We start from the raw sequence: 16,392 nt of genomic DNA, 5'->3' as shown, positions 1-16,392 counted from the left end.
CAGTATGCAGAATAGTGAAGTAAAAATGGTTCTGACAGGAAATCTGCTAGAAACAGGCTCAACTTTCTTGTTGGGAAAGAGGAAAATGAACTGTTATAAACTGTGTTTTGTTTTGTTTTTTTTTAATTTTAATTTATTATTGAGAGAGCATGAGCACGGGAGGGGCTGAGAGAGGGGGAGACACAGAATCTGAAGCAGGCTCCAGGCTCTGAGCCATCAGCACAGAGCCCGACGCGGGGCTCGAACTCACGCACCGCGAGATCATGACCTGAGCCGAAGTCAGCTGCCTAACCGACTGAGCCACCCAGGCACCCCGAACTGTTCTAAAGTGTTAAGCAGGAATCCTTCTGATACAAAGACTTGGTTGGCCCACGCATTTAAAAAATCATCAGCTAGAGGGACAGGCCGTGTCCCCCTGGGCACAGAATTCCACAGCCACATCTCTGCTCCAGAGCGCTTGCCCTGGGCTTGGGCCTGCAGGGGCCACTGAAGGAGCCAGCTAATGCCCCTGGAAACTGCACGCACATAAATAAGGTAGCCAGGGATTCCTGGATAAACATGCCTGAAGGTGCTGGAGTGTCCCCTGCACAGCCTCCCAGAATTTCCTTGCAAGAGGGAGCCCCAGTTACTCCCAGCAGTGCCTTGTCACTCAGCACCTGCACCTGACCAGTGCCTTCCAGCTGGTGCTGTGGGTGTTGGCTTCAGAGAAATTCCACCTGAGGCGGTCAACAATAGTTTTTGGAACTCTGTCAGACACACAGTCATTTTTTTTTTTTTAATGTTTATTTTGGAGAGAGAGGGAGAGAGAGAATCCCATGCAGGTTCTGCACTTTCAGAGCAGAGCATGATGTGGGGCTCAATCCCGTGACCCATGAAATCATGACTTGAGCTGAAATCAAGAGTCGGACACTGAACTGAGCCACCCAGGTGCCCCTTGATTTTTTAAGTTAATATCATAGCGGAAGTGATTTTATAGTGTTTGGGGAAGTGGGGGAGGTTATATCCCAAAGCACTTTGTAAAATTTGCATGTTATGTTATATGAATATGGGCTGATGGTTGAGTTAGGAAAAGCAGTAGCCTAATAACAGCAAGGACAGGCTAATGTTCGCTGCTTGATCACAGAACTCATGACTATCCATCATCTCAGCTTTCCAGAATCGTGGCCTACCTGTAAATCAGATAAAGGCTAACACAGAGGTTCCTAAAACCTGAAGGAATACTTGATGTCAGTGAAAGGCAGTGGAAAGAATATTAGTGTCATAATCATAAATGTTTTATTTAAAACTTGCTAAGAGTATGACCTTAAAAGTTCTCATCAGATTAAATACCTGTGCGGTGACAGGTGTTAACTAGGCTCATTGTGATCACCCTGCGGCACATACGAACATCAGTGTGTGTGTATGTCTGTTACACTGCAACAAAAAGGTTTTAGGGAACATAAAAGAATCGTAAGTACAAGTGTAGATTACAGAGGACAATTTGTATCGTTAAAGGATGTAAGTTATTAGGCTGATGGTGTTAAACACACGTTTACTTTGAAAATGTGACTTTCTCGGGGTGCCTGGCTGTCTCAATCATAAGAGGGTGCGACTCTTGATCTGCAGATCGTGAATTTGAGCCCCACGTTGGAAGTAGAGATTACTAAAAAACAAACAAAAGAAAACATGTTTTTCTTGGTGAGGAGACCTCGCATACCTGACTCAGGTGAAGCCAGTTCCAGAAGCTACAGTCAGGCCATGTTATACCCCCTCTGCCGGGTGGAGGGCAGAGGGTCAGGGCTGCGGCTCGGGTGTTGAACACGCCGGTTGCCCCGTGTGGTCTGGCTGCCCCAGACCAACATGCAGTTGGAGGAGGCTCTTTACGGGAAGTCTGAGGGGCAGCCTCAGTCCCCGCCTGAGATGGTAGAGGAGGTGTGACTTCTGGCGCTCGAGCACCTGATGACCCGGAGGTGACATCACTTGTGACCACTTGGGGGCCCAAAGTCGGCAGACGCCTTGAGCTTCTCTAAGTCAGCATCGCGAACCTCCCCCATCCCACCAGTGAGTGCTAGGAAGTCAGGCTCCCCTGCTTCCGCTGCAGGGAGGGGCCGCTTTCATGCCATTTACGTTTGGTTTCTGTGTATCTTGTGGTCAGCAAATGATTTTCCAGAGAATAAAGAGGCACGGGCCAATTTATCGGTAAAGTAGGAGGGGGATAAGCTTGACCACATCCGTCCATGGTTCGGGTATGGAGGGTGCCACCCTGGGGCGAAGAGACCAGAACCCTCCTAACTGCATATCCGTCTTTGGAAGTGAATTTGGGGACGTGGGGCAAAGGCCACAGTGCTCTCAGAGCTGCCCTCCCTCGGGTGTGACCCCCACCTGCTTACATACTGCATCCCTCGGGCCGTACTGTGGGATGGGCGGCCGAACTACCCCTTCTGTCAGGAAGCACCTGCAGTCCATGGCTCCGAACACTGCTGCGCAGGGAGGGCAGGCGCAGTGAGAGCAGTGGGTGGGGACACCGGAGTGCGTGTGGCACACCGCTGGGCACGAGGGGGCCGAGGGGACCTAGTGTACCTCGCTTGCTGCGGTGAGGGGGCGTCCCAGGGCCTTTCCCCCAGATTCCTACAACAGGGCTCTTCTGTTGGTTATCTTGGGCTGACATTCTAAACTGAAACGCGTGACCCCATGTCTGGGTTAGAGCTGGCCCCGTGGCGCAAGATGGACTGTCCCCCTGGAACTTACTACAGATGCCACAGCAGGCCTCAGGGCTTACCCCTCATGTGGAGGCCAGGCCAGCAGGACAGGCTGGTGCCCGGGTCTGCACAGCAGTAGGTGGCGGTATTTTAACGCCCGAGAGCCCAGGGCCTGGCCCTGATGCTGACCCTGTGGACTTGCCAGCAGGACAGGCCCACCGGAGGGAGGACAGGCGGCAGCTGGCTCGGGGGTCCTGTTAGCGCTCTGATGAAGTCCCAGCAGCCGGGGACAGCCCCCGCACGAACTCCTGGCGGGAGCAAGCTGCTCGCACACAAAACCACCTTGTCACCGGGTCACTGGCCTGGGAGTTCGGATCCATATGCCCACCTGTACCCCATGCGCACCTGTACCCGGCACGGATAAAACAATCTACTAACAAAGCCAAGTCATCTGCAAAAACGTTTACCTCTCACCGGGAGGGCAGTCAATAAATAGAAGTCTTTTCAGAGACCAGTGAGGGCTGGGAGGGGGCACCAGTCTGGGCAAAAGAGGAACGGCAGGGGCGGGGCACTCAGTGAGGCGTTCCCTTCCTGGGTCTGCAGGGGACGCCGCGTCCCCACGGCACAGTCGAGGCACAATCCAGGAGGCCCATCTATTTGGGCCAAGATGGCTCCTCCCCGCGAAGTGGGGGCTGCTGAGGCGCCTCCTCCTCCCCGGCGTCTTGCTTCTCCCTCTCGGCCTCACTCCACCTTTGAGGCGCGATCATCTTCTTGGGCCCGTGAGGGGGCGGACCGATGAGGGCCTCGATATCCTCGTAGTTTATCACTTCCTTCTCCAACAGGGCATTTGCCAGCTAACGGAACACAGCGAGTGGTGTGTGAGCCCCAGACAAGGAAACAGATGAGCCTTTTGAGAGCCGAGCACCCAGCAGGGAGGGGGCGTCTGGAGCGGGACGCCCTGGGCAGGCGGCTTCCCAGGGAAGCAGTGTAAGCGGGCAGCTCGTGCACAGAACCCTCGCCTCCACCTTACAGGCAGCCTCCTGGCTGCCAGCCTCCGTCATTTTTCTGCTTCCCTCCCAAGTCTGTTTTCTGGGGCCACTTTAGTTTCCTTTAGCAAACAAGGTGCGTGTGTCTGCACGTCGGGGAACAAGTGGGAGCTGGAACGTGGGGACGGGGCTAGCAAGGGAGCCTCTGCCTCCCTAGACGTGGTCCCAGGGAGCCTGCACCGGCCATGAGGGATGAGCCCCAGGCACTTCTGAGCAGGGCCACTGCTTCCTCGGGACGGACAGAGCTGATAAGCCCTGGAACATGCCCCACTCCCCATGGTGCAGAGGGGGGACACCCGGGGCCCCCACAGGAGGAGCCCCACCCAGTCCTGCCAAGCAGCGGCCGCAGCGCGCACGTGTGGCACCTGGGCCTGGTAAATGGCGGGTTCTGGCTCAGCAGGTCCCTGCGCTGCCCACAGCCCCCTGGTCCAGGGGCAGCACTGTGAGGGCAGCACCCCAGCCTGGGGGAGCAGCGCCTCATTTGAATGGAATAAGGAAGTGACGAAACGTGGCCTGTCCACAAAGTGCTGCCCGCTTCTACGAGGGACACGGGAGGCACCCGCTTCAGATGCCGCCTTCCCAGCCTCACTGAGAACTGCAGACAGATCCCAGCTGGGGGACATGCCACACCCACCAAGCCACTGCTCTGAAAACTGCCAGAGCCGGCAGCCAACAGGCAAGCGGGAATTCACAGCCCGGGGAAGCGTAACGAGACATCACAACCAAGAGTGAAGTGGGGTTCAGGGACAGGAAACGACATTAGATAAAAATGAAGGAAACGTGAATTTAGCGCAGACTTCAGTTAATGACGTATCGACACTGGTTCACTAGCTCGTAGAAAACCCACCACGTTAAGGGGAGATGTTAACGATACAGAAAACTGGCCATGGGGTAGAAGGGTCTTGTGCTATATTTGCAGCTTTTCTATAAATCTAAGATTATTCTAAACTTGAAATCAAAGTCAAGAGTTCAAGCCCCATGTGTGGCACAGACATGACTTAAAATAGGGGCCCCTGGGTGCCTCGGTTGAGCATTCGACTCTTGATTTCAACTCAGGGCATGATCTCACGGTTCATGAGATTGAGCCCCCCATCGGGATCTGTGCCAACAGCACAGAGCCTGCTTGGGATTCTCTCTCCCTCTCTCTCTCTCTGCCTCTCCCCCTCCCAAAAGATAAATAAAGGAAAAATAAAGACTGCCATGCCCCAAGTGGTCTTTGAAAAAGGTGAGATTTCATTTGAACTGGGGGGAGTGTAGACCGGCTGCTTTTTCTGTGGCTGTGTGTGTGCTGGAAAGAGTCCCTCGAGGAGTGGCAGCCACATCAGCACCGTGTGGCGATGGTTGCCTGCCCCCACCCCCGCCGAGGGGAGGACAGGCAGGTGCCCAGAACCTTACCGCCTGCAGCTTGTCCTGGTTGTCCCGCAGCACCTTCTCCGTGTGCCTGTGGGCCTTTGCTACCAGCACTTTGGCTTCCTGCCAATGGGCGAACAGATCTGTCACGAGCAGGACGGCGGACCAATGCTCACGACCTCTCCTGTGCCTGATTCTGGCACAGAATTCTGGCATCAGAGCACACGTTAGAGCCACGGGGCAGGAAGCCAACCTCCAGCTCACAGGGACCAGGAGAGCTTGGCTGCCAGTGGCATTTCCTGCCCTGACCCCATCCCCTGCGAATGCCCCTGTTCCCACCCCTTCCCCCTTCACGGCTGCAGGCGCCCACCAGCTCCTGGAGGCCGGGGAGCGTGCGGCCACCTCACGTGCGCACCGGGCTGGACGTGGGCCCGGCCAGGTCGCGCAGGGAGCGTGCATGTGTCCTGCAAGTGTGGGGACCGCCGGGCACCGGCTGCGTCGTTCGGGGCGTTTCACGGACAGTTTCACCAGGGGCCACACGAGTCCTCACCCGAGAGCAGACGCTCAGAACGTGAGAGCCACAAGGGGTCGGGACTGGAAAGCCCACCACGTGGACCACGCGACGGCACAGCGCCAGCACCTCGGACACCTGCTCCCTGACCCACTGCGCCGTGACGGGGCGGCACGCACTCACGTGATCCATCATCTGCTGGAGGCCCTGGCTGAAGGGACGCCGTCCAACTCCCGTGAGTCCCTCCTGCGCTTCGGGAAAGGACACGGGCCCGATGCTTGGGGCCATGCCAAACTGCCTCACCATGGAGTAGGCGATGCGCGTGACCTTCCTCAGGTCGTCCTGAGCCCCTGGAGCATGGGGCCGAGAAAGAGGTTTCTCTCCTGGCAGAGGGGCACGGGCCTGGGCCTGACCGCAGAGGACCCAGGGGACAACTGTGCCCTGTTACTGTTCTTTAAAGGACAGAGTCTTAAAACTCTAAACGCTACGTGGGGTGCACCTCTGGGTTCGCTTCCCTGGCAGCTCCCCAGCACACGTCCAGCTCTGACAGCACCCCTGTCAACGCTGAACCCGTGTCACTGGGAACACGAGCACCTGTACCGGTAGCTTGAGAACACTTGGCGAAATTCAGAAGTACGTGTGTAAGCCACCCTTCGAATTCCTCCACGGATTCACCCTCCCAACCCCACGAGGAAGGCGCGGTGGGTGTAAAAGCACTTTGAGAACGCCAGAACCAGCACCTCACGCCAGAACCAGAACCAGGGCCAGCTCCTCACCGGAAGTGACCTTGTTGAAGGAGATGGATTCCGACACGCGGCCACCCAAGGCCATGCACATCCGCTCGAACAGCTGCTCCCTGGTGAAGAGGTGCTGGTCTCTTGGAAGCATCTGAGCAAAGCCCAGGGCTGCGTTTGTCCGCGGGGCGATGGAGACCTGCGGAGTGTCGGGGGGCCGAGTGAGCAGGCGGGATCTGGACTTTGAGGGCGAAGGTGGGGCGGGGCAAGACGGATCTTTAACTGGAGGCTTTCAGAGCAGTCAGAGCAAGTCTGCACCGGCCTCACTTTTGTGACCGAGGAGAACAGCTCGCGTGCTGTCGGGCGGTGTCGTCCTGGCGCGCCACGCAAAGCACAGCAAAGACGGCTTCCTGGGTGGCGCCAAGGAGACGGGACCCTGCCCCGCCCCCACCCCGGGCCAGTCGTCGTGCCCTCCTGTCACCGCCCACCGCGGTGGACATGGGACTGCACAAACCCTTGGGGACACCAAGACTGGACACCATCCTTCCTTTCTCCCCCACCAGCGCAGCACCAGGTTGGCACGCAGGGGCTCTGAAGAGGAAGCTGAGAGTCTGACACTTAAGCGAATTACACTGTAAAATGCTCTAAGTGACGATCCCATCCATAACTGGCAGAGTGCCAGGCCGGGTGGGGGTGGGGTGGGGGGTGGTTCTCATGAGGACAGATTTATCTTTTGGCCGTCAAACGGGAAATTTTAAATTACGTTTACTTCATCCAGGATTTTTCTGCATTAATTTTTCTTGAGATACTGCATTCAAGTATTTACCTTGCTTACTGAAATATTTAGTGTCCCATAAATGTCACACCCTTGGTGACTGTCCTCAGTCTGACCCAGGTCACCTCAATGACGGCTGCGTCCACTTGTCTGTCACAAACACTGGACTTCGGGCCCTCTGGGGGAAGGCCTCTCAGACACGACCAGACTAACAATCTACTTGGCTACAACTGACACCTCTGAAAAGAAGTTCAAGGACAGTAAGCAGACGTGCCGGCTGGCAGTGGCCACGTGTCCCCTTCTTCGGTGCCGGGGATGCTCGGCGCTGCAGCTCCCTCCCGGTACCCGCCGGCCCCCTCTAGGCCGGACACAGGGCACAGTTCAATCCGCACCCGCCTCCCACACCTTCACGTTTTCCTGAAGGGTCACTCGGTTCCCTGGTCATGAATCCACCATTCCGGAGGAGTTGTTTACACTATAGGCATTTGAACAAATAAATTTTCGTCAAACTCCCAAATGCTTATCAGAGTGGTAGTTCTTTAAGGTGAGCCCCACGCACCTATTTTTAAGGTTAGGAGTCGTTACATTACTGCTTTCAGAGATGGTGGTAAACTTGACAACTCTTAATTCCGAGATTGAGGGTGCAGACAGGAGAGGGGGCCCCCGAGTCGTTGCGTGGCTCTCCAGTGGCCTCGCCCCATAGCTGGAGCCACGTGTCCTGCCCTCTGCCTCCCGGGATGAGGGACCCTGCACGGTCACCTCTGCCCTGTGCCCCTGTCCACCTCACACCGTGCCTGCTCTTCGAGCGCGGACACGCGGTGCTCCCGAGGCCAGCGTGGTCCAAGGGCCAGTGGGGCTCACGCCCGCCGACGCCCCAGACCCGCCCGCGGCCACACGCGCGCGTGGGACAGCCCACCTTCATCACGGCCTCCGTGTGCTCCAGCAGCCAGCCGACCAAGGCGTGGCCCGACTCGTGGAACGCGACCACCTTCTGTTCTTCCTTGGAGAGGATCTTGCTCTTTTTGGCGGTCCCTGCAAGAGGGCCGGAGAGTCCGAGGGTCCCGGGTGAGCGTCCCAGGCACTCCGCCTGGCCTCACGGAGTTCCACCCTGTGTCATCAGAGCAACGTCCTCACCGGACGCTCCCCTCCCGCGTCTCGGCCCCCAGCCAACACCAAGAACTGTGTTCCTCACTGTGTGAAGCTCATTTGGTGAGGGGGATGCCGGAGGCTCCCCGTTTGTGCGTGTGTGAATGCGGGAGCGGCCAGTCAAGCTCCTGCAGGCTTTAGGAACACCCTCCGCTCGGGGGCCCGCGGGGCTGCTGTGATTGGATGGGGTCCCGAGCGGGTTCCGGGCTGCGCGCTGCCGTTCCCCCCAGACGGGCAATGCAAGCCGCAGTCCCGATGCCTCCCACCTGGTGACCCTCTGCTCCCGTCACACCGTCACACCTCCCTGAGTTTCCACTTGGGGCATCCTGGATCAGCTCTGGGTTTGGGGTATTTGGTAGGAGGGTCACCTCCATTTACTGCAAGGTTATAAATCCTTCCTCACACTGGCTATAGCAGCTCAATCATCTCAACCAGAGCTGGTGATGTGAGCATCTACACACGAGGGTGGGCTTGAACGCGACGTGCTGTAGCCCAGGCAGGCCGCGGAGTGAGGCCGGGGGGCTCTGGTGCCTGCTCACAGGGCCAGCGTCGTCCGTATTGACAGGCGTCTTTCTCGCCTTCACACCATTACTGCAAGCGTATCAATTCCCACGTAAAAATAAGGGGCTTGTGTAAAACCGAGTTTGTAGTAAGAAACAGCCACTTTAGGGGCACCCAGGTGGCTCAGTCAGTTCAGTGTCAGACTTTGGCTCAGGTCGCGATCTCACGGTTTGTGAGCTTGAGCCCCGCGTTGGGCTCTGTGCTGACAGCTCAGAGCCCGGAACCTGCTTCGGATTCTGTGTCTGCCTCTCTCTCTCTGCCCCTCCCCTGCTCGTGTTCTGTCTCTCTCTCTTTCTCTCAAGAATAAACATTAAAAAGTAAAAAACAAAAACATTTAAGAAACAGCCACTTTAGTTCCTTCTGTCCACGCCAATTCCTAACCAGCAGTATGGGCACCTGGCGGTATTTGTAGCAGACTTTAACTCCGGTGGAGGGTGACAGGGACGAGCCCCTTCTAGGGATGACTCATGACTGAGTGCTCCCCCTCCACAGACAAGGCCTGTGCTTCTCATACACCTTTGGAAGGAATAGTTTCCCTTTTTAAAAAACTTTCAGGATCTTAGATCGAACACTGCTCAAGAACAAGCCATGGAGGGCCGCGGAAACTTCTAGAGATCGTGTCGGTCCCTCTTCTGACAGAAACCCAGGGACCCCACTTGGAGCAGTGACCATTAAGCACTGCCGGAAGCCACCCCCTCCCTGCCCCTGTCCTGCCGAGACCCCGAAGCAGAGACAGGCGGGACAGCAGAGCTCAGATCTCGGGAGACCCTCTGTCCCCAGGCAGCCGTGGCCTCAGCCCCACGGTGGGTGGCCTGCAGCTTGGGGGCACTGATGACCACCTCGGGGCTGCGTGCCACTCACCCTTGGCTGTGGGAGATCCTTTTATATTTCTACTTGAAGAGTCTGCTCTTTGGCAGATTCTCGGCATTTTACACTAAGGATAAGTCTCGTGGTAACAACCTGACGTAAAAATAGAACTTTGGTACTGTTCCCTTGTCCGATCATAATTGTTTGCTAATTGCTTCTGTCACATGTGGAAGGTGACCTGGCTCCCACCACCCTGCCTTCCATCTGGCTGCTCCTGGGGCCCCAGCCCTGCTGAGAACACGTCCCTCGTACCGGCAATGACTCGTTCCACGGCGTACTCGAAGTTGAACGTGTGGACGGACGTGTGGCCCTCTCGCGCAGCGTGCAGCGCCGCCTCGTTACAGATATTGGCGATGTCGGCACCTGTCCACACAGAGGGTGAGGGGGGAGGGCAGGGGGCTGACGACTGGCAGACAGGCGGGCAGGCGACGCCCATGCCCTTTGCTGACCCCACCCACACTACTGACAGACCCAAAGCATTCCCCCTCGTGCCTTCCAGCCTAACCCTAACCTCCGGGCTCTTTACTGCACAACTGTCGTCAGCACGCAGAGCACCAAGTGCTGTTTTATTCCAGCTAGCAATTCACACGTGCACTGAGGGGAAAGAAGTTAGTTTTCCAGGTTCCACAAGATTCTAGTTGAGGGCATTAAAAAAAATCCAAAGGGAAAAAATTATAATAAAAGGGATTTTGTTTCTATTGCCCTTTAAAATGAGGGCCATGCAGAAAATAATCCTGATTTGTGATCTGATTCTACTCATCAATGGCACACAGCCCGAGCCCAGGAGGGGGCCCCCGAGAGCGGTGTGCAGAGCCCGGAAGGCAGGAGCGCCCCCTGGCGGGCACGCGCACGCGCACGGTACGCCCTGAAGGCCCGCGCCGGCGGGAGCAGTGCCATGGGCTCTGGCACCACTCCGGGAGGGAAGTGCTGTGGGTCTGGCTCCCCGTGCACACCCTCACCCTCACCCTCACCCCCACCCCGGAGCGGGGGATGTGGGGCACTTGGGGGAGGCCTGCACCCTTAGGACTGGCAGGAACCAGCTTCCGTACCACTGAACCCCGGCGTCAGCTCTGCCAGACGCTGGGAGTAGAAGCTGCTGGCCTGGGTCAGCTTCAGGCTCTTCAGGTGCTGCTCAAAAATCTCCCGCCTTTCCTGCAGAGAAAGGACACGAGTGTGGGCTCACTCCTGCCCCACAGATGGGGCCCCTGGCTGTTAGATCCCTGTCTTTGTCATCACTCCCGACCTTCATATGTGAGGCCAGTTGAGAGCCACAGGCAGCATCTCAAAATGAAAGGTTAGGTCACGCGTAGTAAGGGCTTACTTCGTAGGACGTCTGGTTCGTAGACGTTCTGTGTTTTCTAGACCCTGATGGGAATGCTCCTTACGCGGTCAGAGAAAGGGAAAGGTGCTGTTCTGGAAGCAGTGGCAGCGGGGAGCTCCATTCTGCTCCTTAGAGCCTAGGAGCCGTTCGAGTGTCAGACCCAGGGTGACACCCATGTGAGGTCGCCATCACTGCCTGCTGGTTCCTGCTGCCTCGGGGCACCACCAAGGCCTGGCCACCAGAGGGCGGACGTCTCTCCAGAGGCCCAAGGAGGCTGGAGGGGCTGAGACACCGGCAGGGCTCACACCTGCTCCCAGGGCAACACAGCTCATGTTCCAAACCCACGGACAGCCTGCAGACTTGGGGTCAGGACGAGACTCCTGAGGTTCTACAAAACTCAGCCCCAATGTTTAGGGATAAAGAGAAAATGTGGGTGAACCAAATGAACTGCAAAACGGTGGGAAGAGCGGGAAGCCAAAGAAAGTCTGGACAGACAGGCACCAGGACTGTGCGGTCGCAGCTGGGCCAGGAAAGGCCGGCCCCCGGCCACCCTGACCTGCAGCGTGGGAAGGTCGATGAAGACGTGTCGATCCAGTCGGCCTGGCCTCAGCAGAGCGTTGTCCAAGATGTCAGCTCGGTTGGTGGATGCCAGGACAATGACATGGTCCGTGGTGCCCATTCCTGGAGGGATGATAGCCGTTCAGGTAGAGCTCCCCTGTCAGGACACAGGGTGGGACTGATTTCCCCCTGGGGTCCGCAAGAAAGGAACACGTACGTTGTTCTGAATGAGGATCAAAATCCCCACAGAGCAAGAATTCACCCGTCTCCCCCAGGCTGAACCACAGACCAGAACTGCACTGCCATCCAGACAGCGCCTGGGGGGGACCTCGTTTTTAGAGAACTGCCCAGCAGGCCTGGGGAACGAGGGGACACTGTCCCCACGCTCCTTCAGTGCACTGGCTGTGGGCCAGAGCCACTGCAGCAAGACGTCTGGGACATTTTGTCCCTAATGCTGGTGTGTAGCCTGCGTTTAGGCCCTAGCTTTCTCACAGGAATTTAAAAACAAGTGCAGACAGAAAGTTCCACCGATGGCCCAGATCTGTAGGAGAACCAGACTGGACCCAATTTGAATAAAGCCACTGCAGAAGTGCGCCTAAGGAGCAGTGGGGCGAATCTGAGCCTGACTGGATACCTGAGTGTTCTGTGTTTGTAAATTACGCATTACAATGATACTGTGGCATCTCTCTGGATGTAAAGAACTACGTTCAGAGCATAGAAGATTTAGAACACGTAAGATTCAGAAATTTGGATTTGCTTTAAAATAACCCACCCGAGGAGAGGAACGGAGCGGGGTGGCTGGAACAGGGCTGGCCTGCGACGTGGAGGTTTGCCGCACATCTCTCTCTGCTCTGATGTATGCTTGACAAGTTCCGGAATAGAGTTAAAAATGCCGGAGGCGCCTGGTTGACTCGGTCAACAGAGCAATAGAGCAACTCTTGATCTCAGGGTCTTGAGTTCAAAGCCCACGTTGGGCGTAGAGCCCACTTAAACAATAAGTAAAATGAAGATATCCTGATCTTTTGCTAGTAAAAAAAAAATCTTGGTAAGTTGACACTGACAAATATAACTTAAAACTACCTGTCTTAAGTGAAATTTAAAAGAACGGTTGCAGAATTATGGCCCGAGTGTTAGGCACTGCCATCTCCCAGCCGACTGTCACTGACTCCACTCTGCAGGACAGCAGTGAGAGGCCTGGCCGAGTGCACGGGCCTGGGACCCACCGTACCAAGGAACTGACGACCCCTGAGTCACCGAGAAGCAGCCACTAGGATGCCCAAACCACACCCACCTCCCAAGGAAATCCTCGAGAACCCTGTATGTGTGCATTCTCCATGGAAGGCGACCAGCCAGGATGCTTACTTGACATTTCTGTGTCAGGGGAGAGTGCAGCACATAACCGTGACTTCTGAAAAGAACCCGGAAACCAGCCAGCACCAGCCAGCACATGCAGCGTGTGCCCCTGTGTTCGATCTGCCTGCACCGTGGTGTTAGGAGAAGTCAACCTGTGACCCGGCAAACAAGAGGCTGACTGGAGAGAGGGCCCTGCCAGGATTCCCGAAGGCCATGGACACGGAATTCTGAAGTCACATAACTGAAGACACATGGACGACGGTGGGAGTGATGGCTGCGGAAGAGCAGCGGCGGGGCAGGGGCGCAAGCGGTGCCAGCCAGCCCCAGCACGAGCTGCAGGAGCGCTCAGAGCTCTGCTGGCGGGTCTCAGCTCCACCTCCCCACAGAGCCAGCCCCTCTCACTCGGGCCAGGCACCCTGCGTCACTGGGGTCACGATCACATAGAGGGTATAGCCCCCGGGGCTGGACGGATTGCTCTACAAACTCTGCATTTTGACCTAGTTACAGATACACAGGTGCAGCTTGGTACAGAGAAGTCCTTTCGAGGGTCGCTCAGAGCCAGCAAGCTGGCCGTGCAGGGCAGAGCCTTCTCACCGCCTCGACTAACGCACTCGGCCAGGAGCTTTCTTCTCTGCAGGTCCCCTGCACGCGGCCCCCCTGCCCGCCTCTCTCCACGTCCCCGCGGTACGCAGGCCTGCTCCACGGCCACCCCACCACCAGTCTGTTCTCTTCTCTGGGATTCTGTCACTTTGACAGTCTTGCGTAAGTGTTCTCGTACAACCTGCAGCCGCTTGACGCTGGCCCTTTCTGCTCAGCAGAATTCCCTCGGGATCCATCCGAATGGCGGTGTGTGAGCACTCAGTTTCTTTCCTTTGCTTCACGGTAACCACGGCAAGGACACGCAGGCTCGGTTTAGAAGCTGCATGCGGGGAGTTTCCAGCTGCCACACGTAAGCGGACCTTTCTTGGGGCCGCAGGCAGGCGCGTGAGCGCCGGGCCAGAGGGGAGGTGTGAGTTCGGTTCTGTCTCCCAGAGCGGCTGGCCGAGAGTGGGTCGGCTCACGCTTCCGGCTGCTGTACTCCAGCGAGGGTCGTGCGGGCTCGCTCGCAGACTCGTCCCAGCCGTCGGTGCGCCCCCCACCCCGGCGCGCCGCGCGTCTCCGCTCTGGCTGTCCTAGGAGGTGTGTTCCCACCCAACTCTCACAAAAGGGTTTGGCGGGTGTGGACGAGCGCGTTCGAAACCTTACATGAAAAAGCAAACGGAGCACGGCAGCCGCAGCCCCATCGGTCGAGGGGAACACGGTGCGAGGTGCCACCCCGCAGGAGTCTGTGCCGCGTGGTGCGTGCGGGGGGCCCCGCGGCGTGGCGGAGGCGCGGGCCTGCAGAAGACCTCCGCGGGCCAGGAGGCCAGACTCTACAGACCCCGCTAAGCGCTGGCAGAGCACAAAAGCAGTTCAGCCTTTTCAGCAAATGGAGCTGGGGCAAACAGACGTCCACGGGCCAAGGGGTGGGGGTGGGGGTGCGCCCAGGCGACTCAGTGGGCGGGGCACCCAACTTCGGCTCAGGGCGTGACCTCCGAGTTCGGGTGTTCGAGCCCCGCGTCCAGCTCCGCACTCACGGTGTAGAGCCTGCCTGGGATTCTCCCTGTCTGCTCCTCCCCAACCCAAGCTTTCTCAAAAACAGATTAAAGTAAACTAAAACGGAAAAGGCCATGTGGATGGTGGCTAGGACTTTCTGACTCCACGTGAGAACGCAGCTCACGTCCCCACACACTCTTGCTAACACAGTAGCTCCGGTGAAGGCACGGGGAAGGGGCACTCAGCGCAGAGCCCTCTTTCTGCTGATCAGCCGTACACAGGTACCAAGTCACGCTGACCCCAGCACGCTCCGCGCAGGTGCCTGTCCCCTGAGGCCTGGCCCTCCGGTAGGGCCACCTCTCCCTGACTCATGAGTGGGGGGGCGGGCAGTCCCTTCCTGGTGAGCCTTTCCCACGACCGGCACAGTGTCTGCTCCGTGCCCTGCGGCTCAATGAGCAAGCACCGCCCCTCCGGGAGGACTGACACAGACCCCTCAGACTCATGTGAAGGGCGAAGAATGCGCACTGTGTCCGCACACAAAAGGACCCGTTCACCGCTGGCCCAGCCCAACAAGGGGCTTCAGTCAGGGCTCCTGGGCGCTCGTGGGCCTGGAGCGGAAGCAGCCCTATTCACGGCAGCACAGAGGTTGGGCTCAGAGGAAGCCACCGTTTGGTAAATGCTTCCTGGTGGGCTCGGGTCTGCCCCAAAACGTGGGCTCAGCCTTCAAGTGCAAACACCGATATAAGCAGGAAGGCCTATGTGGGCCTCCCGTGGGCCCAGTGGGAGGCATGTGGGGGCCTTCACCTCTGAGTGCCTTCATCTCACCTGCAATGATGAGCTGTGGCACACGGGCCACAGAGTCACAGGGGGGGTCACACACTCTCTCCACACTGCACAGGTCAGAAAACCAGCCTGAAGAAGCGGGGGCAGGCATGCACGCCCACAGCACCTTCTCACCCAGGGATCTAGTGCTCGATGGGCATCTGCAGGAGCCGGAGGGGAAACGGGGACTAGAGGGCACTTTAAGTTTGGACGGCCACCTGGTCATCTGATGACTTCCAATGGCCAGTTCTCCCTTGTCCACTCGATATCACAGATGTCGGTCATTCTTTTTTTTTTTTAAATGTTTATTTTTGAGAGAGAGAAGGTGCGCGTGCGTGAGTGGGAGAGGGGCAGAGAGCGAGGGAGACATAGAATCGGAAGCAGGCTCCAGGCTCTGAGCTGTCAGCACAGAGCCGGACGCGGGGCTTGAACCTCATGAACCACAATATCATGACCTGAGTCGAAGTCAGACACTCAACGGACTGAGCTGCCCAGCCGCCCCTTTTTAAAAAAAATTTTTTTTTAATGTTTATTTTTGAGAGAGAGAGAGACAGAGACAGAGCATGAGGGAAGGAGGAAAAGAGAGAGACACTTGTGATTCGATTACAAAGACAACCAGGGGGTGCCTGGCTGGCTCAGTCAGTGAAGTGCATGACTCTTGATCTCAGTCCGATGTTGGGTGTGCAATCTACTTAAAAATAAATACATAAAAAATTTTTAAAGTAATAATAAATGAAATAAATACATAAAGGGACACCTGGGTGGCTCAGTCAGTTAAGCATCTGACTCTTGATTTTAGCTCAGGTCATGATCTCGCGGTTCATGAGTTCAAGCCCCATGCTAGGCTCTGCTTGGGATTCTCTCTCTCTGCCCTTCCCCCACCTGCTCTCTCCCAAAGTAAATAAACATAAAAGAAAAAAAAATTAAGCCCTCGCCCCACAGCATGGCGGAAGCCGGAGGACATCACACTGGGTGAGTCACAGAAGGACAAACAGCAGTAGGAATCACCCACAGGAGGGTCCAAGAAGACTCAGACCCGTGGAGACACAAAGTGGCATGGCTGCCAAGGGCTGGGAGGCTGGTGTTTAATGGGGA

At 57.0% G+C, this 16,392-nt stretch overlaps 1 protein-coding gene across 3 annotated transcripts in view; it reads right to left on the bottom strand.

Moving 5' to 3' along the window:
* Positions 1–3,125: 3,125 nt before the first annotated feature.
* The window catches only part of SPG7 (SPG7 matrix AAA peptidase subunit, paraplegin), a 32,008-nt gene continuing 18,741 nt past the window's right edge, over positions 3,126–16,392 (bottom strand). For 2 of the 3 annotated variants that reach the window (XM_019412923.2, XM_019412922.2), the window contains 8 exons: positions 11,546–11,670; positions 10,718–10,820; positions 9,921–10,031; positions 8,011–8,126; positions 6,362–6,518; positions 5,769–5,935; positions 5,120–5,197; positions 3,126–3,532 (listed from right to left, as the gene is read on the bottom strand). In XM_019412923.2, the coding sequence (XP_019268468.1) occupies positions 3,332–3,532; positions 5,120–5,197; positions 5,769–5,935; positions 6,362–6,518; positions 8,011–8,126; positions 9,921–10,031; positions 10,718–10,820; positions 11,546–11,670 (1,058 nt within the window). In that variant the 3' untranslated portion in view covers positions 3,126–3,331. Of the gene's footprint in view, positions 3,533–5,119; positions 5,271–5,768; positions 5,936–6,361; positions 6,519–8,010; positions 8,127–9,920; positions 10,032–10,717; positions 10,821–11,545; positions 11,671–16,392 lie in introns of all 3 variants that reach the window. The other variant, XR_002070932.2, reaches the window with a different exon arrangement.

This window comes from Panthera pardus, unplaced genomic scaffold (assembly GCF_024362965.1).
Source record: "Panthera pardus isolate Hobbes unplaced genomic scaffold, ASM2436296v1 HiC_scaffold_19, whole genome shotgun sequence".
Classification (NCBI taxonomy): domain Eukaryota; kingdom Metazoa; phylum Chordata; class Mammalia; order Carnivora; family Felidae; genus Panthera; species Panthera pardus.
The sequence above is the reverse complement of the archived record's forward strand: the minus strand, read 5'-3'. Positions and strand labels throughout refer to the sequence as shown.